The sequence below is a fragment of the Lemur catta genome, chromosome 3, assembly GCF_020740605.2.
Source record: "Lemur catta isolate mLemCat1 chromosome 3, mLemCat1.pri, whole genome shotgun sequence".
NCBI classification, from domain to species: Eukaryota; Metazoa; Chordata; class Mammalia; order Primates; family Lemuridae; genus Lemur; species Lemur catta.
In genome coordinates, this window is record NC_059130.1 from 27,585,942 (window position 1) to 27,613,939 (window position 27,998).

The 27,998-nt window shown below is 50.1% G+C and overlaps 2 protein-coding genes and 1 non-coding gene across 4 annotated transcripts; 2 read left to right on the forward strand and 1 right to left on the reverse strand.

The window, feature by feature from the left end:
• Positions 1 to 127: 127 nt before the first annotated feature.
• Positions 128 to 7,458, reverse strand: ILF2 (interleukin enhancer binding factor 2). The gene is made up of 14 exons (XM_045545112.1): positions 7,354 to 7,458; positions 6,595 to 6,654; positions 6,263 to 6,305; positions 5,690 to 5,794; positions 5,170 to 5,247; positions 4,731 to 4,833; positions 3,497 to 3,562; positions 2,925 to 3,041; positions 2,391 to 2,469; positions 1,724 to 1,811; positions 1,286 to 1,347; positions 1,095 to 1,209; positions 780 to 870; positions 128 to 640 (listed from the first exon to the last, which is right to left on the reverse strand). Exons 1-14 carry the CDS (start codon positions 7,356 to 7,358, stop codon positions 480 to 482), a joined length of 1,173 nt encoding a protein of 390 aa, XP_045401068.1. The 5' UTR covers positions 7,359 to 7,458; the 3' UTR covers positions 128 to 479.
• A 227-nt stretch (positions 7,459 to 7,685) lies between these two features.
• On the forward strand, positions 7,686 to 7,757 carry TRNAM-CAU. Its single transcript has one exon. It is a non-coding gene; the product is annotated as a tRNA-Met (tRNA).
• Positions 7,758 to 12,817: 5,060 nt separating this feature from the next.
• NPR1 (natriuretic peptide receptor 1) lies at positions 12,818 to 27,988 on the forward strand. Of its 2 annotated transcripts, XM_045545126.1 has the most exons (23): positions 12,818 to 12,837; positions 13,551 to 14,359; positions 15,065 to 15,264; positions 15,681 to 15,794; positions 16,218 to 16,353; positions 16,715 to 16,806; positions 17,524 to 17,659; positions 17,892 to 17,976; positions 18,827 to 18,947; positions 19,693 to 19,767; positions 20,001 to 20,078; positions 20,531 to 20,635; positions 20,900 to 20,971; positions 21,084 to 21,240; positions 21,520 to 21,675; positions 21,951 to 22,119; positions 22,812 to 22,958; positions 23,051 to 23,174; positions 23,329 to 23,397; positions 23,703 to 23,877; positions 24,077 to 24,175; positions 26,771 to 26,862; positions 27,020 to 27,988. In XM_045545126.1, the coding sequence occupies exons 2-23, from the start codon at positions 13,645 to 13,647 to the stop codon at positions 27,080 to 27,082; spliced, it is 3,180 nt and encodes a 1,059-aa protein (XP_045401082.1). In that variant the 5' UTR covers positions 12,818 to 12,837; positions 13,551 to 13,644; the 3' UTR covers positions 27,083 to 27,988. The 2 variants fall into 2 exon arrangements, with proteins under 2 accessions (XP_045401082.1, XP_045401083.1); XM_045545127.1 differs by lacking the exons at positions 12,818 to 12,837; positions 15,681 to 15,794 and having other exon boundaries at positions 13,128 to 14,359.
• The last annotated feature ends 10 nt before the right edge of the window (positions 27,989 to 27,998 follow it).

A 27,998-nucleotide genomic window follows, 5' to 3' on the forward strand; every position in this document is an offset into this window, starting at 1 on the left:
AGTTTCAAATTGTGATGTTAACTGTTTATAATTAAAATACTCAAGTATCACTTTCAATGAAGAGGATAAAAAGCAAAAGGAAGCAAAAAAAGGTTGCTACATGCCAAGGAAAAACAAGACCAAGAGCCCTACTAGGAAGTACTTTAATCGTTTTTCTTAGAAAAAAAATTTCCAGACACTAACAGTTCACAACATTTCAACAATAAAGTACTGGTTGAGGGGTTTTCAGGAGTTGGGGATTCTAAAATATTAGGAAGAAATGTTGGTATCCTGCTTCATTACAGATGGATGGCATAGGCCATAAATGCAAGACTTCTGGCTGCTAAGCCAGTGTCAAAACCCAGTGGAATGACACTTCCTTCTAGAGTTTATTTTCCTTCTTGTTGTCTTCCCTATCCCATGGAAATGCCACCATATAAAGCCCAGTAGCAGCTAGCTTAGGCTCCAGTCTTCCCCTTGGGTAGGAAAGGGAGTGAAGGTCACTCTTGAGTTTCCATGCTCTCCTCTTCCTCTCCTTGAGGTGGTTCTTCTGTATTCTCCTCCTCCTCTTCTCCTTCCTTCTTCTCTGGTGGCTTCTCATAAGCCTTTTCTGAAGGTGTCACTATCACTCCATCCCAAGTAGATATTTCAGAGGCAAGATCTAGGGAAAAAGGTGATTTTAGACAAGTAGCCCAGTTAGGATTTATACAGTGGAAATATTAAGACATTTGAGCAGTGTACAGCTTCTTTGTAGACCACAGAGTACAGTAAGAAACCCCTGACCCACAGTGGACACTCACAGCTGGCATCACCCTCCTGGCCAAGGATCTTCCTAAAGCCTCCATGTGAGAGGATTCGGACCAGAGTCTGAGCCGTGTAGCAGACCATGTCCTGAAGGAGAGCAAAGTGAAGGTAAGTTAGCAAGGAGAATCAAAGTACTATCTTATTTGACTAACATCCTTGTGAAAATAGAGATGAGGAGAATTTGAAATCTCAGGACCAAAGTCTTTGAGAACCCCCAGATCCCTGACCACTAAAGACCACATTCCCTTTGCCTTCTAACAGAAGTATTCAATAGAGGGGCAGAACAGACCATTTCATAGCTGTGCCAATACCTGCTGTTCCAGGGTCATTACTGTGTGTACTCTGAAGTTCCCACTCTCACAGGGGTCAGTGATACCGACTGAACCTGGCAGGAACAGTCCTGCAGCCAGAATCTGCAAGCAACGCCTGAAACACAGGAGGTGTTAAAAGAATGCACAAGATGGCTTACAACCAGCCCTAAACCCAAAGAAGCATGCTGTACCTGTATGCCACGTTTAGGGCCAAAGGCTGTCTAGTGGGGTTGTTCATCACAGCATAATGACCCTAGAAAATAATAAATCTGGTAGATGTGCCACCAAATGGGCAATCTGTCTTCACACACACTATTAATAAAACTTTGAATCATCCTGAGGAAAACTGGTTGTTAAAGTCCAGCCAAAAATTCTGAAATGGCTATTTCTCTCCATTATCACAATGAAATGATTAATAGTAATGAAAAGTCAGATACTGTAACTCAATAACTACTCATTAGATTGAATACTCAAAAAAAATCCAGCAAATAAACGTTGAATCTTTATTGGATTACTTGTCCACCAATGAAAGTTCTTTTAAGCTTCACTGAATTTCAGATTCTGGTAGGTTTTAGAGTAACTACTGCTAAATAGAGATAATCTGGAACAACAGTTACTCCTTTACTTACCAGCAGGTCAAGAATCCAGGGTGTAAGGGGCTCAAAGCCAGGAAAACGAATCCTCAAGTCCTTCAGCAGTCTGATGAGAACTTTAACTCTGAAAGCAAGAATGACCTAAGGTTTAAAAGTAATTAACGTTGTTGGCCAGGCAAGGTGGCTCATGCCTGTAATCCTAGTGCTTTGGAAGAACAAGATGGGAGGATTGCTTGAGACCAAAAAGTTCAAGACCAGCCTGGGCAACATAGCAAGACCCTATCTCTACAAAAAAATTAGCCAGGCATGGTGGTGCACCTGTAGTCCCAGCTACTCAGGAGGCTGAGGCAGGAGGATCACTTGAGCCCAGGAGTTTGAGGTTACAGTGAGCTGTGATCACACACTGTATTCCAGCCTGGGCAACAGAGTGAGACCCTGTCTCAAAAAAAAAAAAAAAAAGTAATAATATCACGTATTTCCACACTCCACACCTGAGGTAGAGTGAAGCTGACTATGCTATTTCCAGAACTACATTTTTTTCCTTCTTCCTTCCAATCTTAATTTGCTTACTAAAGGTAAAAAATCAAAATCCAGACAGAAGATCATAGCCAAAACAGTTCTATCAGAGGTCAAGTGTGGGGATATCCTGCTAGTCATTGCAGTTAGAAAGGTTACCTTAATCCAAAGTCAGGGAGGGACTCACGTGGACTGAGAAGCATTTTCCTCAAACCAGCGGGCATGTCGGATGGCTGCTAAGGCACTCTGTAACACCTTTATATCCACTAGAAGACAAACATGAGAGGCCAAGGCCAAACATTATTAAGCAAGCAATTCAGTCCTAATCCTACTGTCCGAAAACTTGGGAAAGAGAGCAAGATAACTTAGCAATTCTTTAAATCATCCTATGTTCCTGAGATTAGCAAATCACTTATCCAAAAAACTCACTATCCCTAACCCAAACCAAATCTAAAAGTACGCAGATTCATGATTTTCTCCAAAAGCCTATACCCCCACATAAATATTTCCTCAGTCCTCTTTTAAGTCCTTCCACTGCTTTCCTGGCCATCCTTTCTGAACATTTCACTAGCAAGCCAGTAAAAACTATTTCCAAATTACATGGAAAGAGAGAACAAAGTTCAGAGTAAACTTAGGTCCTTCAACTCCCAGAAAGCTTCATGTGGTATACTCAAAATACCATGTTTTGAATTTCCCAGCAATGGAAAAAAAAAGAACTAACAGTGGAGTTCTGGGTCCAGTTTTCGGAGATTGGGCGGCACTGTTGTAATGAGAATCTTCACTGTAGCATCAGAAGAACTGATTTCAAAGCCAGTCTCATTGGTCAGCATGGTCAAAACTGAAATAACAGAATAATTGAAAGCTGTAACACACTTCTATTAGGTAACCAAAGTTAAATCCAGCATGGAGGTGGGGAGAACAGGTAGGTTTTAAAAATAGCAACAAGAGAGGGTTCCTTCTTGGATCAGTCCGCTCTCTTACCATCTTCGAGAGTGGACTATACTTTCTGTCCTCTGTCTCTAGTAAGTGTTTTTGAAAAAAAAAAAAAAAAAAAAAAGGCAGCAATAAGAGTCCACAATGAGAATTTAGAATACAGAGCTCTAGAAGTCAGGGAGATCATATGGCTTTTGTACACCTGGGGCCCCTGCCAAAAAAATTTCCACAACATAAAGCTCTGCATTTACTCTTCCATTGAGTACTCTTCCATTGACCTGACTTTTTTGCAAATGTACTTATAATTATAGAACCTGGTTCCTATCACTACAAAATACACATTCAGCAACAAACACAAACCTTCAGAAGGATCCTGTGCTCTTAGGCTTTCCACGACTTTGTTCCCCAGGGCAGCAACAGCTTCCACTAGAGTCAGAGAAAAGGAGATAATGAATGTTATAATAATCTATTTATGTAGACTTTCTATACACCTCTAAGCTACTCTGCGCTCTCATTTCTGCCCCATGTTCAAGGCTGGAGCAAGGGTAAACAACAGAATAAACACTTTTATAAGGGGAAGCTAAGGCCTGGAGAGAAAAATTGGAAGGCTCAAGGAAGAGGACACCACCTATATCCACATTCTTTCTCTATAGCAGGGTTTTTCAGGTCAGTGGCACAGTGACACTTTGGGCTGAATAATTCTTTGTTTAGAGTGGTAGGGGTAGGGTCTGTCCTATGCACTATAGCTTATTTAGCAACATATTAGCCTCTACCCTCATTTGATGCCAGAGTACTCCCTTAGTTACAATAACTAATAATCTCCCCAGATACTATCAGATGTCCCCTGGGGGGCAAAATCACCCCCAGTTGAAACATTGCCCTACAGTAAACTGCCATACACTCTTTTTTTTTTTTTGCGACAGAGTCTCACTCAGTTGCCCGGGCTGGAGTGCCGTGGCGTCAGCCTAGCTCACAGCAACCTCAAACTCCTGGGCTCAAGTGATCCTCTTGCCTCAGCCTCCCATGTAGCTGGGACTATAGGCATGCGCCACCACGCCCGGCCTGCCATACACTCTTTCAGACATACCTCCAGAGTTTGTCCCTTCACCCCAACACACATTAAAAAAAATACATTTCCTAGCCAGGCGCAGTGGCTCATGCCTGTAATCCTAGCACTCTGGGAGGCTGAGGTGGGCGGATCACTCGAGGTCAGGACTTTGAGACTAGCCTGAGCAAGAGTGAGACACTGTCTCTACTAAAAAAAATAGAAAGAAATTAGCTGGACAACTAAAAATATATACAAAAAATTAGTCGGGCATGGTGGTGCATGCCTGTAGTCCCAGCTACTCGGGAGGCTGAGGCAGGAGGATTGCTTGAGCCAAGGAGTTTGAGGTTGCTGTGAGCTAGGCTGACGCCACGGCACTCTAGCCTGGGCAACAGAGTGAGATTCTGTCTCAAAAAAAAAAAAAAAAAATACATTTCCCATTTATCTTACAAACATCCTTTCTCAAAATAAGTTTAGGCTTTAAAGATCCCTAGGCCCTAAACCCAACTGCTATGTTCTGTTCCCATGGCCAGAAAGAGGTATACTCACATGTTGGCAGAATCTTTAGTATTACTACCAGGTCAGCCACATTGTGTCCTGTTGTCATTGTTCCTTTTTTATATGATCCTACCTGTCGGACTTCTTCAATTTGCTGTTGGAAAAGGAAAAAAATTTAGAAGGAAAAAAGATGCCTCATTCCTCTCAGAACTCTGTTACAACACAGCTTCTTACTACCCAGATCTGGAAGTAGCAGAGGTAAAATCATATCCCCAAAACCATCACATGAAAGCCTGATACATCATGGCTAGCCAGTAACAATGATAAAAGTCTTGTCCCCAAGATCAGCACTACAAAGGAATTCCACTGTAGTTTCCCATTTCAGGGTTGAATTTATAAAATAGGCAACTGAAAAATGAAGAAAGAAGAGCCAAGGAAACTTCCACACTACCAAGACTGCCCTTTCCTAGGACTAAGTCCTAGGACTTACCACTTCAAATGTTCCTGGAGCCACAATCAAATTGTCAATTACGTTGTTTATTTTTGTAACCAGAGAAAGGATAGAGGCCTGAAAAACAGCATGAAACAAAAATACCCTATGAAAAATTACAAGCAACTTCTCAGAGTTTGAATATTTTCCCCTAATCCCTTACACACAAGCTGACCCAATACTGACATAGGATTCTGAAAACACTTCAACCCTCTGGCCTTCAATATATCAGAAGAGAACAGCTTTTTGACCCCACCCCACGGATAGATTCCCCAATAAAAATATGAATGCATATGTAATCTGTTTATATATTCACCTAGCTGTCTATCTCCTTCCACAATGAGAAACAAGAAGAACAAACCCTCTGTGGAGTTTAGGCTCTAGTAACACTATTCTTTTCTTCTTCTTCTTTTAATCTTTACTGTGAGAACCTAATAACACTATTCTTAACCTTACCAATAGTTGTTCACTTTTCTAACTTTCTTAGAAAAATCTCAGGAAGGGAGCCAAAACAACATACCTGTTCAGCAGAATTGGGAGCAAGGTCCTGATTCCTCTTCAGCAAGGCTTCACTGAAAGAAGTTTCATCAGGTGCTGGCTTCACCCGGGGGAAGGCCATTTCACACTAAACCAGAAATAAACAACTACATATGATTTACCAAAAATAATATACAGGAGAGATTGTTTTTTCTGTTGCTACAACAACAACAAAAATTGAAAACAGGAAATTCTACACTTGTTTTTACTCCTTAAGATGTTCAAACAAGGATACAAGCTAGAAGGAACAGCCATAATTTAAGCTCTCACTACCTTTATGTTAAGAGATAAACCAGAGATACAATTAATCGTTCAGAACAAAGATTACAACCATATTACTGCCAACAGTAGCAAAGGAATTATCATCCCCACTCTGCTTACACAGTTTCTGTATGTAAAGCAACACCATTGACTCAAAACCTCCCAACTCTATTCACAAATGCCTTTTCCTAATCCAGCCACCATTTGACTTCATTAACAAGGAGACACTGGGTTCCATTTCTACATCTATAGGTGAACAGTGGCCAGGAAACGTATATTAACCCAAGGTACTCACCAAATAGAAATCAAATGGGATATGTGGCACAAAGGGCCTGAACCTAAAACAAGAAAAACAGTCCAAATTATTCGCCACATAAAATCAAGCGAGATGTACATAACACACCAGCAATTCTGAAAACATGTCTGTCCTACAAAGGAAGCTGGGGAGTGGGAGGTGCGTAGGGTTTCACGAAGCTTAGCATAGTGGGGCCAAACTCACTTAGCAAGAGAGCAGGAAAAGACCATAGCTGGCTCTCAGAACAGCAAGTAACATTAGTCCACTCCAAACTCCTATTTAGGTGTCTGAAACAGAAACTAACTGCAGAGATACAAAAAACCGGCACTCACCCTCCTCCTGGGCCACCTCTGGAACCAAAGCGCCCACCACGACCACGGCCTCTGTCACCCCTAGAAATGCAGATTTTATTTTAACCTCATTGAAGGAACATCCACCATACTGGCCATATCAAGTTGGCTACCTCCATCGCTCTGAACTTCCCTACGCAAGCCAAGAGACCCCCACCCGCCGCTTATACTTCTCCCCATTCCAAATGGTACCCAGCTACACCCCCATGACCCCCTTATTCTGGGTAAGTTCATCACAACCGCAAGTCAAGCAATAAGGGGGCTCAGACACTGAGACCCTACAAGAAATAACCCGTAATCCTGCGCCCGCCAATCCTATTAATAACACTTCAGAAGCTAAAGTCATTGTTCATTTATTCATTAACGCGGTGCCTTTATGGGGCATATCCTCTATGTCAAACACTTGGCATTGAGGATGAATGCTGCAAGTTCCAGCCTTTTCAGTCTAGCTGGGGCGATGGGGTGCTGCTCCTGGGAATTGAGGACACCCCCTCGTCTCAACCCTCAGGGACCGAGGTGCCAAACCCGCCTCCCCACTCCTGGGCCCCAACCCCAACCCAGGGCCAAGTTTTCCCGCCTCTGCCTGCCTCTGACTCCCCCACTCTCCCAGACCAGTCGTCAGGTTTTGGCGAGCCCCCAGGTTCAGGGCGCTTTGGGTCCTCCGACTTCTTTCGGCCCACCTTCCCAAAATTTTCGGTCGAATACCTGGAACCTTTCGACCACCTTGATGCCCTCCCTTACCTCATGGCGCCTCAATCCCGAACAATGGAGGCCGCACCAACCGCCCCTTTCCTCTGAGGAGCAGACAAGTGGAGAGTGTCTTGCCGGCGTGTCCCAACAAAACCGGGCGCGATTGGCTCCGGCCTTGCTCTGCCTCTTGTACCTATTGGTTTGCTTTGGCAAACCGGGTTTATGAACCAATGAAAAACGCCTAGAACAAGCCAATAAGAACAGGCTTGACAGTAATGGCGACACTTTTATGAGCAGACACTAGGTGGCACTGGATAAATAGGTCAGGATGGCGAATACTCACAGAACCTTTTATTAGAGTCATGAGAACTTCTGTCCTAGATAGCAGAGTGGCGCAGCGGAAGCGTGCTGGGCCCATAACCCAGAGGTCGATGGATCGAAACCATCCTCTGCTATCAGGACGGGTTTTTTGTTTCGTTTTCCAAATCTTCCCAATCCAGGGCAATGCGCGTAATTTACACTTCATCTGTAGGTGGAAATGCCATCTTTCTAATTTTTCCTCCCTCAAAAATGCAACCGTTTTGATAACCGCCTTGCCACTAGCGGGTAAAGTGGAAGGAAATAGGTAGAGACTTTAAGCAGAAGTGAACACTACACGTCCAGAAACTTGAGGCAGGAGAAACAGCTTTCAGTTAGGGAGGGAGTGTATTCATTGAATCAGTGCGGAAAAACGCGGGTTGGAGAGAGAATAGAAGAGGAATTGAGACGGCCCTTGGAAAGAGAACTCAGAAAAAGGGAGCAAGACCAGCCATAGGTCTGACTGACTAAAAAAAAAAAAAAAAAAATAGATAAAATAAAAAGTAAAAAAATAATAAATAAGGGGAACAAGGGAAGTGTCAAGGAGAGAAGGATCTGACATCCCTGTTGACCAGTTTCCCTCCAGTCCTCTTCTCTCCTTCCTCACAAACTCTCCGGATTTCAGCCTTGCACCTTACGCCATCACTGGCCACACATACAGATACACTGGAGTATTTGCCTTTAAATCAATCATATTACTATGTGCTTTTTGTCCCTCCTGTAATCCTTTCCTCCCCCTTCCTGCTTCTTTTGCATTGATTAATGTTTATTATTCCTCCTCCCCACCCCACCCCCACAGTTAATTGAAAGTTAGGAACTCTTTTTCTAATCTGCTGTGTAATTCTTTTAAGAGCTTTATTGATGTATAATTTACTACAGCAGAATGCACAGATCTGAAGTGGAAATGTACTCTGTTCATGTGATCACCGCCCAAATTAAAATAAAAAACATTTTTAACACCTCAGAAAGTTCACCCATACCCCTTTGTCCTGCCCCAAGAGGCAATTACTATTCTCATTTTTCTTATCATGGATTAGTTTTGTTTGTTTTCTAACTTTACATAAATGGACTCATACTGTATGTACTCTTTCTGGGGACTGGGAGGTCTGGCTTCTTTTGCTTGACACATTTCAAGATTCTTTCATGTGTTTGCATTTTTCAAGATTCTTTCATGCTTTTGCATTTATCAGCAATCTGTTCTTTTTTTCTAAATGAGAAGTATTCCGTTGTATAACTATACCACAGCTGGTTTATCCATTCTTCTGTCGATGAATTCAGGAACTCCAACTGGCTGAGAGGCTGGTGAATACATTTGGGTTCTTTCCAGTTTGGGGCCACTATGAATAAAGATACTACGAACATTTTTGTACAGGATGTCTTGTGGTGAGATGCATTCATTTCTCTTGGGTAAGGGTAGGTGTATATGAACACAGAACTTAAATTCACTACATATTTTAAATCCCACAGAATATTAATACTTACTAATTGTCATTCAGATTAACCATCTAGATTTACCATTTTTTTCTTTCTTTTCCTTTCCTTTTCTTTTCTTTCTTTCTTTTTTTTTTTTTTTTTTAGACAAGTGGAGAGGTCTCTATATGTTACCTAAGCTGGCTTTGGACTCCTAGGCTCAAGGGATCCTCTTGCCTCAGCCTCTCAAATAGCTGGGACTACAGGCATGCACCACTATGCTAGATTTACCATTTTTAAGGCTCTTTATTTTTTTCCTGCATCTCAACCTTCCATCTGGAATAATATTCCTTCTGCTTGAGAATTTAGTGCCCCTCTGCTGTTAGCTAACTCTCCTGGTTTGGGTTTGTCTGAATATGTCTTCATTTCACCTTTGTTTTTAAAAAACATTGTCTCTGGATCTGCAATTCTAGGTTGCAAGTTATTGTCTTTCAGTACTCTTATTTAATACTTGTTATTCTCTTGTCTATGGCTCCCATTTTTGCTGTAAAAGAAACAGTTGTCAAATCAATTCTAGGTTGCAAGTTATTGTCTTTCAGTACTCTTATTTAATACTTGTTATTCTCTTGTCTATGGCTCCCATTTTTTGCTGTAAAAGAAACAGTTGTCAAATCTAGTTTGTTGCTCCTTTGAAGTTAATCAAACCTCTTCTTTCTGACTATTTTAAAGATTTTATCTTTGATTTAAATTTCCTACACTTTCACTCTGAGGGGTCCAGATACGGATTTTTTTTTTTTTTTTTTTTTTTGAGACAGAGTCTCGCTCTGTTGCCCGGGCTAGAGTGAGTGCCGTGGCATCAATCTAGCTCACAGCAACCTCAGACTCCTGGGCTTAAGCGATCCTGCCTCAGCCTCCCGAGTAGCTGGGACTACAGGCATGCGCCACCATGCCCGGCTAATTTTTTTATATATATATTTTTAGTTGGCCAGATAATTTCTTTCTATTTTTAGTAGAGACAGGGTCTTGCTCAGGCTGGTCTCGAACTCCTGACCTCGAGCGATCCACCCGCCTCGGCCTCCCAGAGTGCTAGGATTACAGGCGTGAGCCACCGCGCCCGGCCAGATACGAATTTTTTAAAAATCTTATTTGAGGCTGGGTGCAGTGGCTCACACCTGTAATCCTAGCATACTGGGAGGCCAAGGCAGGTGGATCCTTTGAGCTCAGGAATTTGAGACCAGCCTGAGCAAGAGCGAGACCCTGTCTCTACTAAAAGTAGAAAGAAATTATATGGACGGCTAAAAATATATACAGAAAACATTAGCTGGGCATGGTAGCACATGCCTGTAGTCCCAGCTACTCGGGAGGCTGAGCAGGAGGGTCGCTTGAGCCCAGGAGTTTGAGCTCGCTGCAAGCTAGGCTGATGCCACGGCACTCTAGCCTGGGCAACAGAGTGAGACTCTCTCTCAAAAAATAAAAAATAGAAAAAAGAACTAGTTTTAACCTATTATCTCCCTCCTTCCTGGACTCCAAATAAAGATGGGTTAGACTTTCTTCCAGTATCCTCTTTGTCTCTTACCCTGTCTTTTATGTTTTCCATTCCTTCTTATCCATGCTTCATTCTGGGTAGTATCTTCTGTTCTTTCTTCCAGTTTATTACTTGATCCTTAGTTGAGTCTAACCTGCTGTTAAATCTATCAATTGGTTCTTAATTTTGGTTTTTGAATGTTTGGGGTCTGGATTTTCTATTTACATCTATTTACCCTACCTCCAAACTTCCCATAGGAGAGCAGCCTTTCAAGATCCTAGCCCATTACAGGAAGGTGGTTTACCAGGGCTCTCACCTTTGGGGACATTTGGACTCCAATTTTTGTCTCGCTACCCCAACACAGCCTATTGTCTGCCACCAATTCCAAATCAGCCAATGACCTCAGGGTAAAAGCAGCCCTACTGCTGGGTTCACCTCTCTTGCTTTCCTAGCCTTTCATGCTCTCACACCAATAATTCCTCATTATCTTATCAGTTATTTGATTTTTTTTAAAGTATTTCATCCAACACTTTTAGTTGTCTACCATTATTGGTAATCCACTGTTACCGAGAGGAGCTCAATTACTAAACTATTATATATTTCTAGTCAAGCCATTTCTTCTGAGCTCCAGCTCCACTAATCCAGAGGCCTATTGCACCCCTCCACTTAGGTGTCTACAGCCACCTCAAACTCAATAAACTAAAATTATCACCCTCCCCAAACCTCCTTCTTCAGCTTCTCAACTAATAGGGCCAATGTCTCCTAGACCTCTGTTATTTGTATAATGTCTTCCCTTCCCAAAGTCCAATTGATTCTATTTACAAAACATCTCCTCATCTTTCATCTACCTCTACAACCTCCAGATCCCTCCTCTCCATTACATAACAAAAACATTATGCCTGTCACACAAAAGTTTTCAAGATCTGGCTCGAACTGCCACACTCTTTCCTGCCTCCCTCCTCAGTCATTCCTACATGCACACACCTTACATCCTAGATCAGGGTTGAAAACACAGACTCCTTCTGCAGCCAGGCAGGTAGTGCACTTGAGTGAAGCAAGGGTGCCAAGGAACCCGCAGGTAATGGATACGTGTCCCAGCTGATTGCTCATGGAGGGATGCAGGACCTATATTGCCAGCTCTTCCAATATTTCAAGAAAAGTCAGAAATCCAGATATTCATGTACCATCTCCTGATTTTTAAGTGTAGGCAATTAAGTAAAATATATATAGAGATAATTAAAGGCAAACAAAGCATGCCTGCCACCGGAAACTGGCCCATGGGCCACCATTTGCTCTCTAATATTCAGAAATCCCCTAAAATTCCATGTATAGGAAATTTACTTCAATATTCTGCTCTCTCTACACAGAATACCTTTTTCATCCTTCTACCCTTGTTGAATTATTTCTCTTTGGAAATTTTCCTGGCCCCAGTCCAGGCAGAATTAATTGCCCTCGTTTGAGCCCCTTAGCAATTTATCCATGTCTCTGTTGTAGTGCTTAATGCATATTGCATTATGGCTATTTGTCTCAAATAGAGCTCCTTAAAGTCACGGACTGTATATATTCATCTTTATGTCCCCAGCACCTAGCGGGTGCTTGACGCACAGAAGTTCCGCTGGAAATGTTTAACAGAAGTTTCCTATATTAGGTCCTGCTCAGGCGAAGCTTGGAGAGGTTGCGGCGCAATACCGTCAATGACTCCTGCTGACCATTAGAGGGCAGACTGATTCCACAGTGGTTTAGACCAGGGGCCTCGCTGTCAAGTGCCCCAAAACCCTCTGCCCAAGTTACGCCTCCTATGGTCATTTCCAAGACCATCTCCCACGGCCACCACAGACTCCATTTTGACAATCTTCCTCAACACAAAACAAACACACACTCACATTCCAGGAACAGCTCTGAGGTCCACTTCTTCCCCACCCCCAGCCACCCACCAGCTCTCCCTGTCTTCCTACAATCATTTGGGAACTAAAGAGTTAATTAAGCTCTCCCACCTGGTCCTTATCCCAAGGCTAACCCGCACAATCTGGAAGGCGGAGGGGACGAAAGGGGAGGGGAATCCTAGGACGGACTAGGTAATGAGCACTCCGGGCGCTCCTACTTTAACGCCTTTACTTTAACGCCTCCAGAAACCCGTCACCCTCCCGCCCCCCGCCCCCCAGACACACACATCCACACACTCACACTGTTTGCTCCCAAGATCCCAAACAGCACATCTTTCCCTCATCCCCAGAGGAAATCAGGTAGGAGGGGAGGGAAAAGGTGAGGCGCAAGCGGCCCCTGGCTGCTCCCACATACATCTCTGTTCAGCCCTCCCCCGGGCCCCGCAAGGGCGCCCCTTCGGAAGGCGCCGCTCCGCGGAGCTGGAAGACCGAGGGCAGCGCGGAAGCGGGAAGAGGGTCTGCAGGGAAAGCGCGCCGGCTGGGGGGCGGGGGCGAGCCGGAGCCTTAGGGGCAGGAAGGAGTTAAAGATCCAGGATTGGCTCTTCTGTCACCGAGTCTGGGAGGGGAAGCGGCCGGGAGGCAGGGTTCGGAGCTTGGCTCGGGTCCTCCACGCTTACCCCCGGACAGCGGGAGACTCGGGCCAGCGGGACGCCCCTTCTGGCACACGCCCTGGGGCAGGCGCTCACGCACGCCTGCTAACACTCACTCCCCATCCGTCCCTCGCGCGCCCTCTCCCATCCTTCTGCCCCGAGCGCTCGCTCGCTCGCTTCTCTCTCTCTTTCTCTCACGCGCACGCACACACACACACACACACACACACACACACACACACACGGTCGCTCACACTCTGGTCCTCTCTGGCCCGACGCTCTCCTAGCGCCCACCTGCTCCACGCACCCCTCCGTGGCACGCCCGCCTGGGTTCGCGCCCCTCGCGCTCTTAGCCCTGACTGTCGCAGATACCGGGGGCAGCGAGCCCCGGGGTGAGCGCCCCCGCCCCGCTCCTTCCCTTAGGGGCGCGCCCGATGCCTGGGACGGGCCGCTGAGCCGGAGGGGACCGAGGAGGCCATGGTGGGAGCGTTCGCCCGCCACGGTGCCCGCTGAGGCCATGCCAGGCCCCCTGCGCCCGGCCGGCGCCCGCCTGCGCCTGCTCCTGCTCCTGCCGCCGCTGCTGCTGCTGCTCCGAGGCAGCCACGCGGGCTACCTGACGGTGGCCGTGGTGCTGCCGCTGGCCAACACCTCGTACCCGTGGTCCTGGGCGCGCGTGGGACCCGCCGTGGAGCTGGCCCTGGCCCGGGTGAAGGCGCAGCCCGACTTACTGCCGGGCTGGACGGTCCGCACGGTGCTGGGCAGCAGCGAGAACGCGCTGGGCGTCTGCTCCGACACCGCCGCGCCCCTGGCCGCGGTGGACCTCAAGTGGGAGCACAACCCCGCGGTGTTCCTGGGCCCGGGCTGCGTGTACGCCGCAGCCCCCGTGGGGCGCTTCACCGCGCACTGGCGGGTGCCGCTGCTGACGGCGGGCGCCCCCGCGCTGGGCTTCGGGGCCAAAGACGAGTATGCGCTGACCACCCGCGCCGGGCCCAGCTACGCCAAGCTGGGCGACTTCGTGGCGGCGCTGCACCGACGGCTGGGCTGGGAGCGCCAGGCGCTCGTGCTCTACGCCTACCGGCCGGGCGACGACCAGCGCTGCTTCTTCCTAGTGGAGGGGCTGTATATACGGGTCAGCGACCGCCTCAACATCACCGTGGACCACCTCGAGTTCGCCGAGGGCGACCACGACCACTACACCATGCTGCTGCGGACCATGCGGCGCAAAGGCCGAGGTGAGAGGCGGGCACACTGGGTCCCGCCGCTTGGCCTCCCTTTGACCCGCCAAAGGCACCGGGATTTCCTCTCTTCTCTGGGCCAGTTTTCTCCTTTCTCGCTGCTCTTCGTTCTTGTCTCAGTCTTCCCAGCCCCCTCCGCCTCTGAGTTCCTATCCCCCTCTTTTCCACACCGCCCCCGCCCCAGTCTTTTCACCTTCCCACCCCCCACCTCCCCCACTCCCTGCCCCACTCCGTCCCACCAGTTCTTCCATAGATAACAGGAGCGAGAACATGCCTGTGCCATCCCAGCGCCGCTTAGCTCCCTTTCTTTCTCCCCCATTTTCTCTCTTCCCTGCAGCCTTCTCCCCTCCTCCACCCTCTCCTCCCATCGCTCCCACACTCTCTCTCCTCTCCCCATCCCCTCTCTAGCTGGCCCCACCTCTCCCTCTCCTTCCTCCTGGCCCCACCTTCCCCACCTTCAGCTCCACTGTCCCCCTCTCCCTATCTCTGCTCCCTCTCCTCTGCCCCCTCACACCTCCTCCTCCCACCCTTCTTCCTCTTTCTCCTGCTGTGTTCTAGACTCAGCCAAGAATTGCCACTTAACTCTTACTGGTTTCTCATGCCCCCATCTCTAAACTTCCTCCCCTGGGTGCCCCAGCTTCCCTTCCCCTCCTGTCTCCCCTAGTACCTAGGCTCTCTCACTAACTCCCTTTTCCCCTCCAGTTATCTACATCTGCGGCTCCCCAGATGCCTTCAGAACCCTCATGCTCCTGGCCTTGGAAGCCGGCCTGAGTGGAGAAGACTATGTTTTCTTCCACCTGGATGTCTTTGGGCAAAGTCTGCAAGGTGCTCAGGGCTCTGCTCCCCGCAGGCCCTGGGAGAGAGGGGATGGGCAGGATGTCAGTGCCCGCCAGGCCTTTCAGGTGAGTGCCAAGCTGTGGGACTCTGAGCTGGTGGCACATCATTTTGGGACACTATGTCCTTCAGTGTCTGAATGGATTCCAGAAAAGAGGTTGTCAGTGTTCACAGGGAGTTAGGCAATGAAGGGTAGGGGTCTGGCCAGGGAGGTTCAGAGCCAGGGGGCTCAAAAGATAAAAGAATGGGCTGAGGTGGGAGGACACTAAAGTCGCACAGACTGGGCAGGACTTGGAGAAGCCATCCCATTGGATCCCCTGCTTTGGAGCAGGCATCACCTCATGTAGGACATAGGGTCCAGTTTGGCCTTGAGCTAAGCAGAGATGCAGCTGTAGGAGGTAGCCGCCCAACAACTGGGACCCCATAGTAGTGGGAGAACTGGAGTCAGCTCCCAACTCCCCCTCTCCATTGACCCCCTCCTCAGGCTGCCAAAATCATTACATATAAAGAGCCGGACAATCCTGAGTACTTGGAATTCCTGAAGCAGCTAAAACACTTGGCCCATGAGCAGTTCAACTTCACCATGGAGGATGGCCTGGTAGGAGGGGGTCCTGGGACCCTCCAGAGTGGACCTCCAGCCCTCACTCCATGACCCCCTGCCAGTCTCCATCCTGTCCTCTCAGCCATCCCAGTATTCCCAGGTCTCTCCTTCTCTCCCTTCCCATTGTTCTCTTATCTTTCTTAATAATGGATGGGGACACGGCAAGTTCAAGCTCTGAAACTCAGGTCCTCATCAGGCAAATTGAGACAATACATCTTATCCTATCTGCCTAGCAGAATTCAGAAAGCAGTGGTATATGCGAAGGCATCTTTTAAGTAGTAAAATCTCTTTGTAATGTGGGGGTGTCATTTTCTCCCATCCTCTTCCGAGCTCCCAGTGCCTCCTGTTCCCTCCCCTGCAGCACCCCACTCTGTGCCCTTCCTACCTCCCACCACAGATGAGCTCTGCCTGCCTCTACAGGTGAACACCATCCCAGCATCCTTCCATGATGGGCTTCTGCTCTATGTCCAAGCAGTGACAGAGACTCTGGCACATGGGGGAACAGTCACTGATGGGGAGGACATCACTCAGCGGATGTGGAACCGAAGCTTCCAAGGTCAAGGCCTAGAAGTGGCTGGAATGGGCTGATGGGGGAGGGGGGGTTGCAGGGGTCCCACGGGAGGCCATGAGAAGCCTGCAGCCCCACGGCACAGGTAGTCACTCGCCATGTCAGTCTTTTCCTCCCTTCTTTACCTCCACAGCTTCCTTCAGGCCCTTTTTCCCTCCAGAAGTCCCCCTAAATGTCCAACTTCAATCATTCCTGCTGCTGAAACATCTGTCCCTTTTACTAGTTACTATTGTTCTGTACATATATATGTTTGGAGGGCAAGGCAGAGATCAGGGCATGGAGAGACGAAGTAGGGCATCCCTGAACTTCCATTCTCTCAGAACACAGCCATCTGCCCCCATACCCCCAGGTGTGACAGGATACCTGAAAATTGACAGCAATGGAGATCGGGAGACTGACTTCTCCCTCTGGGATATGGATCCTGAAACTGGTGCCTTCAGAGTAAGTTTGTGCACCCAAGAGAAAGTACCAACTCAGAGTGACATCTCATCCTCCTACTTCCCCCAACAGCCCTGCCAGGGCACTTGTTTATTCTGTGGTCACTCCACCATGCCTGCACACTTATGAGAGCCCTGGATAAAACACCCATCTCCAGTCTGGGGGAGCAACCAGAATGATAAAGACTCCCAGGCATCACACTTGGGGAACCTCAGGGAGCTCCTAGGGTAGGCAGGTGGGACTGCTTCCCAGCAGAGACAGGCCAACTGAGGGCCTAGTGGAGTGTACAATACACAGCTCTCTAAGTGCAGAGGGGACAGGAAGGGATTGGGGCCAAAGGAATCAAGGAACAGATCATCCAGAGGAGGCTTCCTAGAAGAGGGGGACGTGGATTAGGCCTGGGCATGTAGACTGAGGCACTACCTTTTCCTGTTTTCTATGTGCCTCAACCAAGAGTATAAACTCTGAGTGTAGGAGTAGGGTTCTATATGGCATTTTCTTTTTAAAGCCCTTGAATAGTTTTCAAGTGTTTACACCTTGGTAACATGTGCATGGGCATGAGGTCTCTGTGTCCAGTCACAGCAGGGGCTTAGTGAAGGGTTGACAGCCCAGATAAAGGCCCTGAAGCAGAGCTGGGGCAGGTGAGAGGCAGGACTGCCCCACTAGACAGGAGACCTCCCCCCAGGCTCTCGCCCACCCACCACTCCTGCTCTCCCATAGGTTGTACTGAACTACAATGGGACTTCCCAAGAGCTGGTGGCCGTGTCAGGGCGCAAACTGAACTGGCCACTGGGATACCCTCCTCCTGACATCCCCAAATGTGGCTTTGACAATGAGGACCCAGCCTGCAACCAAGGTGACTGGCCCTGGCCTTCCAGGCCTCCATTCTGGAGATGCTGCTTCCTTCCCCCTAAGTGGAGTCAAATAGGTGCTCCTCTCTCACGCTGAGGGTTCTCTGGAGAAAGACTCCTCCTGCCCTTTTCTTCCCTTCATCCATCCTCCCAGTTCACTGATTGACTATTAGAAGGTTCTTCCTTCTGCTGTCGAACCCAAATCTCTCTTGCTGCAACTCGGACTCTCTCTTGCAGACCACTTTTCCATGCTGGAGGTGCTGGCTTTGGTGGGCAGCCTCTCCCTGCTCAGCATTCTGATTGTCTCCTTCTTCATATACAGGTGAGCTGTGGCATGGGCATGGTGAGTGAGGCGGGTGGGGGGGGCGCTGGAGGGGTGGCCTGGAGAACTAACAGCAGAGGAGGTGGCAAGGACCCTGAGGGAAGGGGGAAGGGGTGAAAGGGCAGCAGGGGAAGGCCAAGGGAGATGAGGGCCTTAAGACCCAGAGAAGAGAAAGGGAGGAGGGAATGGGACAGGGGAGAGAAGGGACAGGGATAGCAGAGGCCAGGGAGCATCTGAGAGGTCTAAGGAGGAGCAGCAAAGTTGGGAGTGACATCATGGGGGTGCGGACTCTGCCTGTAGACTGGTCTCCCTTGCTACTCCTACAGGCCAGATGGGAAGCACTGGTTCAGAACCTTCAGGATTAGGCCCTTATTTGTTGAGCAGAGGTGGTGAATCCTGCTGTGTGCCAGGTGCCAAAGCTAGAGTGGAGAACAGAGCTGAATGAGCCCCATTCCCGCCTACCAGTGGAGACTAAAATGCAAGGACAGAAGTTAATGATACAGGAGAGTAAGGAGGCAGGGGAGAAAATCGATGCGGGTTGAGCTTACACTATGTGCCAGGCACTTCGACACACAGTATTTTTTTTTTCATTCTTACAATAGTTAAGAAGGAAATAGTTATTAAGGCCCCCAATTTCCAAAGGAGGACGTTGAGGTGTCCACGCCAAAGTCCCTGGTGAGGCAGAATTTCACCCAGGCCGGCATCCTGGCTCTCAGCCCTGAGGACAGAATTCCCCCACCCATCTCTTAGCACATGGAGTGGTCCCAGGGGTGTGAGGAGGGGCTACTGAGCACTCCCACCCCGGGTCAGGGCCTCAGACATGGGCTCAGATGCAGGCTTCACGCCCCAGGAAGATGCAGCTGGAGAAGGAGCTGGCTTCGGAGCTGTGGCGGATCCGCTGGGAGGACGTACAGCCCAGCAGCCTTGAGAGGCACCTGCGGAACGCGGGCAGCAGGCTGACCCTGAGCGGGGTGAGAACAGTGGGGCTTGTGTGTGTCTGGGTGGATGTGTGCGTTGGGGAGGGTAGTAAAGGAGAGCTGAGCACCAGGGCAGTGTCTGATGGGACGGTAGAGAGCAGGGTTCTAGTCTCAGTTCTGCCTTCACTTGCTGTGTGACCTTGAACGAATCCCAGTCCCTCTCTGAGACTGTTTCACATGATGATTACAGCCATAGAGTCACCCTTACAGGGCTCTTTCAAAGGTCAAAGAAGACAGTATATGTGAAAACACATTTTTTGAAAAACACATAAAGTGCTAGGCATGGTGGCGTGTGCCTGAAGTCCCAGCTACACGGGAGGCTGAGGTGGGAAGATTGCTTGAGTGCAGAAGTTCTGAGCTGCACAGTGCACTATGCCAGTGGGGTGTCAACACTAAGTCTGGCATCAATATTATGACCTCCTGGAGGGAACGAGAGACCACCAGATTGTCTAAGGAGGGAGAACTGGCCCAGGTTGGAAATGGAGCAGGTCAAAATTCCCTTGCTGATAGGTAGTGGGATCAAACCTGTGAAAGCCACTGCACTGCAACCTGGCAACACAGCAAGACCTCACCTCTTAAAAAAAAAGACAAGTAAATAAGGAGAGGACTTCAAGACATGGAATATAAAGGAGGGTGACACAAAGATAAGGCAAGGTGGTAAAGAAAGACCAGAGCTCAAGCAACCAGGATGCAGACTAGGCCCATGGCTGACCACCCTTCCCACTCTCCACCCCTGCAGAGAGGCTCCAATTATGGCTCCCTGCTGACCACAGAGGGCCAGTTCCAGGTCTTTGCCAAAACAGCATATTATAAGGTGGGCTGGGGAATGATCACTGTCCTGGGGACTGGGACATGGGTGTGCTCTGATGGAGACCTGGGGGAGGGCCCAGGGCAGGACTGGGCTTGCAGGAAGCAGCTGGGGGCCCTCGGGGTGGGTCCTTGGGACCAGTTGAGGGTCCTGGGGGAGGGGTGGGCTGTCGGAGCAGTTGGAGTTCCCAGGGCACAGGCCCATGCTCCTCACAGTGACAGTCTCCATTCCTGGCCCAGGGCAACCTCGTGGCTGTGAAACGTGTGAACCGGAAACGAATTGAGCTGACACGAAAAGTCCTGTTTGAACTGAAGCATGTAATGTGGGGGAGTGAGGCGGGGGCCTGGAGAAGGGTCCCATGGGGACACAAGGGAGGTTGGCCAACACAGCTGGCTATGGAGGGGCCTCGGGGTATCCCAGGAAAGGGTAGGGACTGTGGCCCTGGGATGGGCCCTTGCGTCTTGTGGCTAGGAGAGGGGGGAGCATAAGATGGGAGATGGGATCACTGGGGATACCCTGGAGGAAGGTCCTTAAGGGGCCATACACAGATGCCCCAGGGGGTAGAGGGCTTGGGAGGCAGAGGGAGTAAGGAGCAGATTCTAGGGCAGAGTGGGTAAAGAACATGGGTGGGAATCACCAGCGAAGGTCCTCGCAAATGTCTGCAGAAAATGAATAGTGAGTTGAGGAGAGTGAGGGTCCCCAGGGCTAGTGGCAACTTGGTGAGGAGCGAGGTGTCTGTCAGGCTCCTGATGCTGGCTCCCACCTGCAGATGCGGGATGTGCAGAATGAACACCTGACCAGGTTTGTGGGTGCCTGCACCGACCCCCCCAACATCTGTATCCTCACAGAGTACTGTCCCCGTGGGAGCCTGCAGGTGAGGGGACAAGCGGGTGTCAGGAAACCTGGGTCTTAGCCCTGGCTCTGCCCCTGACTGGCCACATGACCCCAGGCAAGCCGCCTCCTCTTTCTGAACTTTTTGGCTCCACCTGGAAGGTGGGAGTGGGGGAAGGGCAACAGCACTGCAGTAAATCCAAGGCTTTGTCCTTTTCCATGGTTTATGTCAGTAGGACCCTGCACCCTCCTCCCACTCCCAGGGGGAGTCTGCAGGGGACTGGTCTGACCCTCCCTGCCCCAGCAGGACATTCTAGAGAATGAGAGCATCACCCTGGACTGGATGTTCCGATACTCTCTTACCAATGACATCGTCAAGGTAGGCCCTGGAGGGTCCACTAGACATGTGGGGAGGGTCCAGGCATGCTTCTCCTGGCCATGGTTGGAGGTCCCACTCATGCCCAAGACCTCTGCCTCCCCAAATTTCCCAGGGTATGCTGTTTCTACACAATGGGGCCATTTGCTCCCATGGGAACCTCAAGTCATCCAACTGCGTGGTAGATGGGCGCTTTGTGCTCAAGATCACTGACTATGGGCTGGAGAGCTTCAGGGACCCGGAGCCAGAGCAAGGACACACCCTTTATGCCAGTGAGCCCCGACTCTCAACCCCTAACACCCACCCTGAGCACCACCCAGTAGGGGACCGATGCCTCGCCTCTGATGGCCTTGGGCACGAGTTTCCTGACTCCAGCCTCAATTCATTCATCGGTGAAAGGGGAGAGTTCAGACTAAGTGGTCTCTAAGGCCTCTTTTGGCTCTAACACTTGGTCTGATGTGTCTGGATCAATCTTGGCCACATCCTTATTTCCCCCTCGACCCTGAGCTTTGGGCTTCCTCACCCTGTGACTCCTGACCTCTGACCCACAGAAAAGCTGTGGACAGCTCCTGAGCTCCTGCGAATGGCTTCACCCCATGCCCGGGGCTCCCAGGCTGGTGATGTGTACAGCTTTGGGATCATCCTTCAGGAGATTGCCCTGAGGAGTGGGGTCTTCCACGTGGAAGGTCTGGACCTCAGTCCCAAAGGTGAGAGGACCATACTTCCCCATATCCCTGCCGCAGCCTCAACTAACCCCGGCCCCAAGGAGAGGGACCCTGGAGGCACCACCACACCTTCCTTCTGGAATGGGGCTTGGGCCACTGCTTGACCCGCTGCTGCCAGTGACCAGTTGCCCGCCCAGCTCCCCTGCTCCACATGTTGGTCCTGGACTGCCCCAACCCAGCCAAGCTGGTTGCCTCCAGTCTCTCACTAGGCCCTTGGCTAAGCCCACTCCTCAGCCCCTCTCCCCCCAACAATACAGAGATCATCGAGCGTGTGATTCGGGGTGAGCAGCCCCCCTTCCGGCCCTCCCTGGCCCTGCAGAGCCACCTGGAGGAGCTGGGGCAGCTGATGCAGCGGTGCTGGGCCGAGGACCCACAGGAGAGGCCACCATTCCAGCAGATCCGCCTGACGCTGCGCAAGTTTAACAGGTCTCTGGTGTTAGTTGTGAGTCCCCCAGGCTCCCCTATCACAGCTACCATATACCCAACACTTCTGTCTTGTCCCTGCAGCAGCAGAGGACTTCCCATACACGGCTGCCTTTGCAAAGACTGTATGACTCACTGTCCCCACCATCTCCCACCTTTCCTACCCTTCCCTCCACCATTGATACCCCACACCCTTCTGCCCACTGCCCCCACTGGCCCCTAGCCTTATCAGCAGTGTGCAGAGTAAATCAGCCACACACCCTGGGCTCCCACCTTCCCGTCTCCTCCCCTGTGGGCTCTCAGCCACCCACAGGAGCCCCTGCCCCAGCCCCTGATCGCCCTTTCCCCGTGTGCCCACTGGAGCCCGCTTCCTCCAGACACAGCCCTCTGCGGCCTGTGCGCCACCGCTCTGTCCGCAGCTGACGCTAGTCCTTCTCCACCTGCTCTACCTCCTTGTGTTCATAGCACAAAGATGAGCAAAATATCCATGTCTGAAGCTTCATGCTTGACACTGGGGTCTCAGCGATGAATTAAACTTTCCTCCTACCCTTTTTCCCTGCTCCTCTATGCTGCTGTGCCCCGGCCCTGACTCTTCAGAGCTGCTGCTACACCCTGGGCAAGGTGGGTGCCCGGGGTGGGCACTCAGGGTAGGACCACATGCTCCTCTCTCACTGCCCCCCCCACCCCCGCCCCAGGGAGAACAGCAGCAACATCCTGGACAACCTGCTGTCGCGCATGGAGCAGTACGCCAACAACCTGGAGGAACTGGTGGAGGAGCGGACCCAAGCGTACCTGGAGGAGAAGCGCAAGGCAGAGGCCCTGCTCTACCAGATTCTGCCTCAGTGAGTGCCTGTATCTGGGGACCCCACCCCCAAACACAGCCCCAGGCCCGGCCCCACCCACCTTCTGATCCTGCACCTGCCTGACCCCTTAGCTCAGTGGCTGAGCAGCTGAAGCGTGGGGAGACGGTCCAGGCCGAGGCCTTTGACAGTGTCACCATCTACTTCAGTGACATTGTCGGTTTCACAGCCCTGTCAGCAGAGAGCACGCCCATGCAGGTAAGCTGGGGTCAGCCACAGGTGTCAGACCAGCAGGCCAGTGGCTTGGCTTAGCATCTCCATTCCATGGGGCCCTCCTCCTGCTTCCACTTTTCCCCCAACCCCAGGTGGGGTCCCTTATTCCCTGTCCCTCTTAGCTTCTCTTCCCTTCCAGGTGGTGACCCTGCTCAATGACCTGTACACTTGCTTTGATGCTGTCATAGACAACTTTGATGTGTACAAGGTGAGGGTGGGAGTACGGATGGCAAGGGACAGACAGACAGACATGGACAGAGTCAGAAAAAAGTGAGAGGCAGACAGAACGATGTGGAGTCTTAAGAGAGGAGACCAAGGGACATGGGCAGAGATAGTGACACAGGGAGACCCAGAAACAGAGAAATCGTGCAGAATGGGGGATGAGCAAAGACAGCGGCAGGCGGAGTGGGGGACAGAGTGACAGTGCACACGGTGTGACCGGCGGCACAGGGAAGAGAAAGTTCCTGCCCTCATGTCCTGCACCCTCTACCCCCAACCCTCCTCCCCACGCAGGTAGAGACCATTGGCGACGCCTACATGGTGGTGTCGGGGCTCCCAGTGCGGAACGGGCGGCTCCATGCCCCGGAGGTGGCCCGCATGGCCCTGGCGCTGCTGGATGCTGTGCGCTCCTTCCGCATCCGCCACCGGCCCCAGGAGCAGCTGCGCTTGCGCATTGGCATCCACACAGGTGAGGCAGCGCCCCAAAGGCCTAGAGCTTCAGAAGGGAGACTTCTCACTCCGCACCCCCTCGTAACACGCAGGCTCACACGCACAGCTGGGACCTCAGATCCCACCTCCTCACTCTCCTGGAGCACCCACCTCCCTCCCTGAACACCCCTCCCTGCCCCCTTGCTGATGGGCTCTGCTTTCTCCCTCGCCCCTCCCAGGACCCGTGTGTGCCGGAGTGGTAGGGCTGAAGATGCCCCGTTATTGTCTCTTTGGGGACACAGTCAACACGGCCTCAAGGATGGAGTCCAACGGGGAAGGTACAGTGCCCTCCTGGAGGGAGTGGGGAGGGCAGGGCGGCCAGGGACAATGCCACCCTGTGGGCAGCTCCTTCCTACACCATCCCTGTTCCAGCTCCTAGCCCTCTCCTCCCAAGTCCCCTTCTCATACTAGTTCAGTCTGGGCTCATCGCCTTGACTCTAATCAAGAGACTCGGACTCCAGCTGCACCCTCTTGCCAAGTGCCGTACAAGTACTTCCAGGCCAATGTTCAACAGTTCCCAGCAGGAGTCCTCCTTTAAGTCCCTCTGCTCCCTTTTCAGGGTAGTATAAAGGGCTTCAGAGCCAGCGCACTTGGGCGTGCATCTCAGCTTCACAGCTAGTTGTGTGTTAGTTTGCTGTACCTGTCTGGGCCTTGGTTTTCTTCATCTGTAAAATAAGAATAAAATGTCTATCCCATAGGAGTTATGTGAGAAAAACCACATAAAATGCCTAGCACAAAATTGTCGTTCAGCTTTTTTGAGCCTCAACTCTATCTGTAAAATGATGCCTATCTCAGGGTTGTAAAAACCTAGCACAATACCTGGCACCCAGTAGGTACTTAATAAACGCTTGCTCCCACCCTTCCCTTGGTCTTAACTTCCTGTTTATCTTCTAGCCTCCTGATGTATTCAACACAATTCAATTCAGTAAACATTATTGAGCAGCTACTGAGTGCCAGGCCCTGGGATACAAAGATGACTCAGACCCAGAGTTAGCTGGGGAGTCTGTGTGGACCCCTCCACACCTCATGGTACGAGAAAGGCTACGTGGGAGCCTGTGCCGGCAGCCCAGAGGGATCTGGTCCAGCAAATATTACTGGGTTCTGTGTTTGGGGCTGTCAGGGTAGAGCCCCTTGCTAAGGTCTAGTCCTCAAGGAGCACATTCTCAGAAATTGTTAGCAGGGCACGGTGGCTCACACCTGTAATCCTAGCACTCTGGGAGACTGAGGCAGGAGGATCACTTGAGGTCAGGAGTTCAAGACCAGCCTCAGCAAGAGTGAGACCCTGTCTCTACTAAAAATAGAAAAAATTAGCCAGGCACAGTGGCATACACCTGTAGCCCCAGCTACTCGGGAGGCTGAGGCAGGAGGATCACTTGAGCCCAGGAATTTGAGGTTGCTGTGAGCTAGGCTGATGCCATGGTACTCTAGCTGGGGCAACAGAGTGAGACTCTTGTCTCAGGAAAAAAAAAGAAAGAAATTATTCAATAAAACTAGCTTGCTGTGAAACAGACCCCAGAGGAAGTAGGGATATGATTCAGAGAGCAGTTAAAGGGTGCAGGAATACTGGGCCCCACTCCATCACTGGCCTCCTCAGCAGCCTGGGCAGATCTACCCTAGGCCTCACTTCCTTAGCCATAAAATGAGGGTACAGAGTCAAATAGTGATTGCAACAACTTGTATTGTGCTTACCATGTGCCACATTTTATTTAAATACTTTATGAATGTTAAATTTAACCCTTACAACAAGGGTTTCCTTTTTAAAATTTTTTTTTATTTTTTTGAGATGAATGAGATCTCACTATATTGTCCACGCTGGTCTTGAACTCCTGGCCTCAAGCAATCCACCTGTACTCGGCCTCCCAAAGTGCTGAGATTATAGGCGTGAGCCACCTTGCCCAGCCTAACCTCCACAAGGCTTTGAGATGAGTACTGTCACTATCGACATTTCACAGATTAGGGAAATGAGGCACAAAGAGTTTATTATTTTTTTATTTATTTTTTTTGTTTGTTTGTTTTTTGAGACAGAGTCTCGCTTTGTTGCCGGGGCTAGAGTGAGTGCCGTGGCGTCAGCCTAGCTCACAGCAATCTCAAACTCCTGGGCTCAAGCGATCCTACTGCCTCAGCCTCCCAAGTAGCTGGGACTACAGGCATGCGCCACCATGCCTGGCTAATTTTTTCTATATATATTTTTAGTTGGCCGGATCATTTCTTTCTATTTTTAGTAGAGACAGGGTCTCGCTCTTGCTTAGGCTGGTCTCGAACTCCTGACCTCGAACGATCCACCTGCCTCGGCCTCCCAGAGGGCTAGGATTACAGGTGTGAGCCACCGCACCTGGCCAAAGAGTTTATATTTCTTACCCAAGCAAGTATCCAAGCCGAGATTCATCCTGAAGCAGAGCAGGATCCAAAGTGTGAGCTCCTAACCACTCTGCTGTCCTGTCTCTCTAGAGCCTGGTGACGCTCCAGGGCAGTGCTGTCCAATAGTACTTTCTGCAGTCACAAAAACATTCTATAATCTGCGCTGTCCAATATGGTAGCCCTAGAGGCACATGTGGCTATTGATTCCTTGAAATATGACTAGTGCAGCTGAGGCTCTGAATTTTTAACTGTTTTTACTTTTAATTAATTTATATTTAAACAGGGTACATGTGATTGGTGGCTACCATATTGGACAACACAGCTCTAGAATTCTAAAGGAGAAGCTAATATGGTCTCACACTATTGGAGGGGCTGGGACCTCTCTGAACTAGGCTTCCTGGCCAAAAGGAAGGAGAGCATCTGTCTGTGCCCACGGTCCCCGATCTCTTCTGCCTCCACTTTCCAACCTGTATCTCTTGCACTCCTCACCTTCCTTTCTCCCCTATCCTCCCCAGCCCTGAAGATCCACTTGTCTTCTGAGACCAAGGCTGTCCTGGAGGAGTTTGGTGGTTTTGAGCTGGAGCTTCGAGGGGATGTAGAGATGAAGGTAGAGAGGGAAGCCTCTGCCCTCACCACCCCTTGGGGTCCCAGAGGGGTCACCCTTCTCAAGTAGCCAATCCCAGGCCCATCCTAGGCCTCTCATCTGATTTGGGAAAGTGGGTTTGCCACTCTCCACCCCAACCTCCTCTTCTTTTTCCCTCCAGGGCAAAGGCAAGGTTCGGACTTACTGGCTCCTGGGAGAGCAGGGCAGTAGCACCCGAGGTTGACTTGCCTTCCCTCCTGTCCCTATGTTTCTGCCACACTTCCCTACCCTGTGCCAGAGGTGACAGAGAAGTGCCAGGCCTCAGCCTCACCCACAGCAGCCCCATCATTGCCAAAGGATTGGAGAAGTGGGTTGAACAGCTCAGGTGTGCTGCCCCCAGTGCAGACAACAGATACAACCTCTGAGAGAGGACTGGTATGGGGAAGAACTCCGAGCTCACAGCGCTGGACCAAGGCACACGCACATAGGCACTGCCCTGCTCTCCACCCCGACTCAGGCCAAGCTGCACTGTGGATTCCTGATCCTCCTCCCTCAACCTTGCTACACTGTGACTTTCACTGGGAGGGGAAAGAACCAACCATCTGAGGGGGAATACGAAAAGAGGCTAGGCGAATCTAGGAGTGGGGAGTCCATGTCTGGGCCTAACCCACATGGGCCACAATACCCTACCCCACCCCACCCAACAGTGGACACAGCACACAGGGGAGGAACGGCTGGCACAGAGGGGCCGCAGGCCTGCGTGCCTTGCTTCCACTGTGGGCAGAGACCATTAAAATCTTTATTCCAGTTACAGTGTCTCTTCTTGAGGGAGAGAGGGTTGCCAGAAAACAGTCATGTTCTCCACCTCTACTTCAAATAAGACTCTTGCTTCTCAAGCTAGGAATGCAGGGTCTGAAAAAGGCTGCAGTTCACCTTCAACTTTGAGGAGACCATGTTACAGCCTATGGATGACCCAGCAGTGCTGACACTTTTGGGCCAAAGACCCATTTACACCCTTGAAAATTATTGAGGGCCCCAAAGAGCTTTGTTTATGTGGTTATATCTATTGATTTTTGCATATTAGAAATTAAAACAAATTCTTATTTATTAACTCATTTAAGAGAACAATAATAAACCCCTTTTATGTTAATAATTTTTTA

Coding starts and splice junctions, on each gene's coding strand:
- ILF2 (XM_045545112.1), bottom strand. Junction 6,306..6,594: donor AGAGGTGGCCCAGGAGGAGG/GTGAGTGCCGGT, acceptor TTCTTGTTTTAG/GTTCAGGCCCTTTGTGCCAC. Junction 871..1,094: donor TAATGACCCTGGAACAGCAG/GTATTGGCACAG, acceptor GCTCTCCTTCAG/GACATGGTCTGCTACACGGC.
- NPR1 (XM_045545126.1), top strand. CDS start 13,645: ATGCCAGGCCCCCTGCGCCCGGCCGGCGCCCGCCTGCGCCTGCTCCTG. Junction 15,265..15,680: donor GTGCCCGCCAGGCCTTTCAG/GTGAGTGCCAAG, acceptor CCCCCTCCTCAG/GCTGCCAAAATCATTACATA. Junction 19,768..20,000: donor CCAAAACAGCATATTATAAG/GTGGGCTGGGGA, acceptor TTCCTGGCCCAG/GGCAACCTCGTGGCTGTGAA.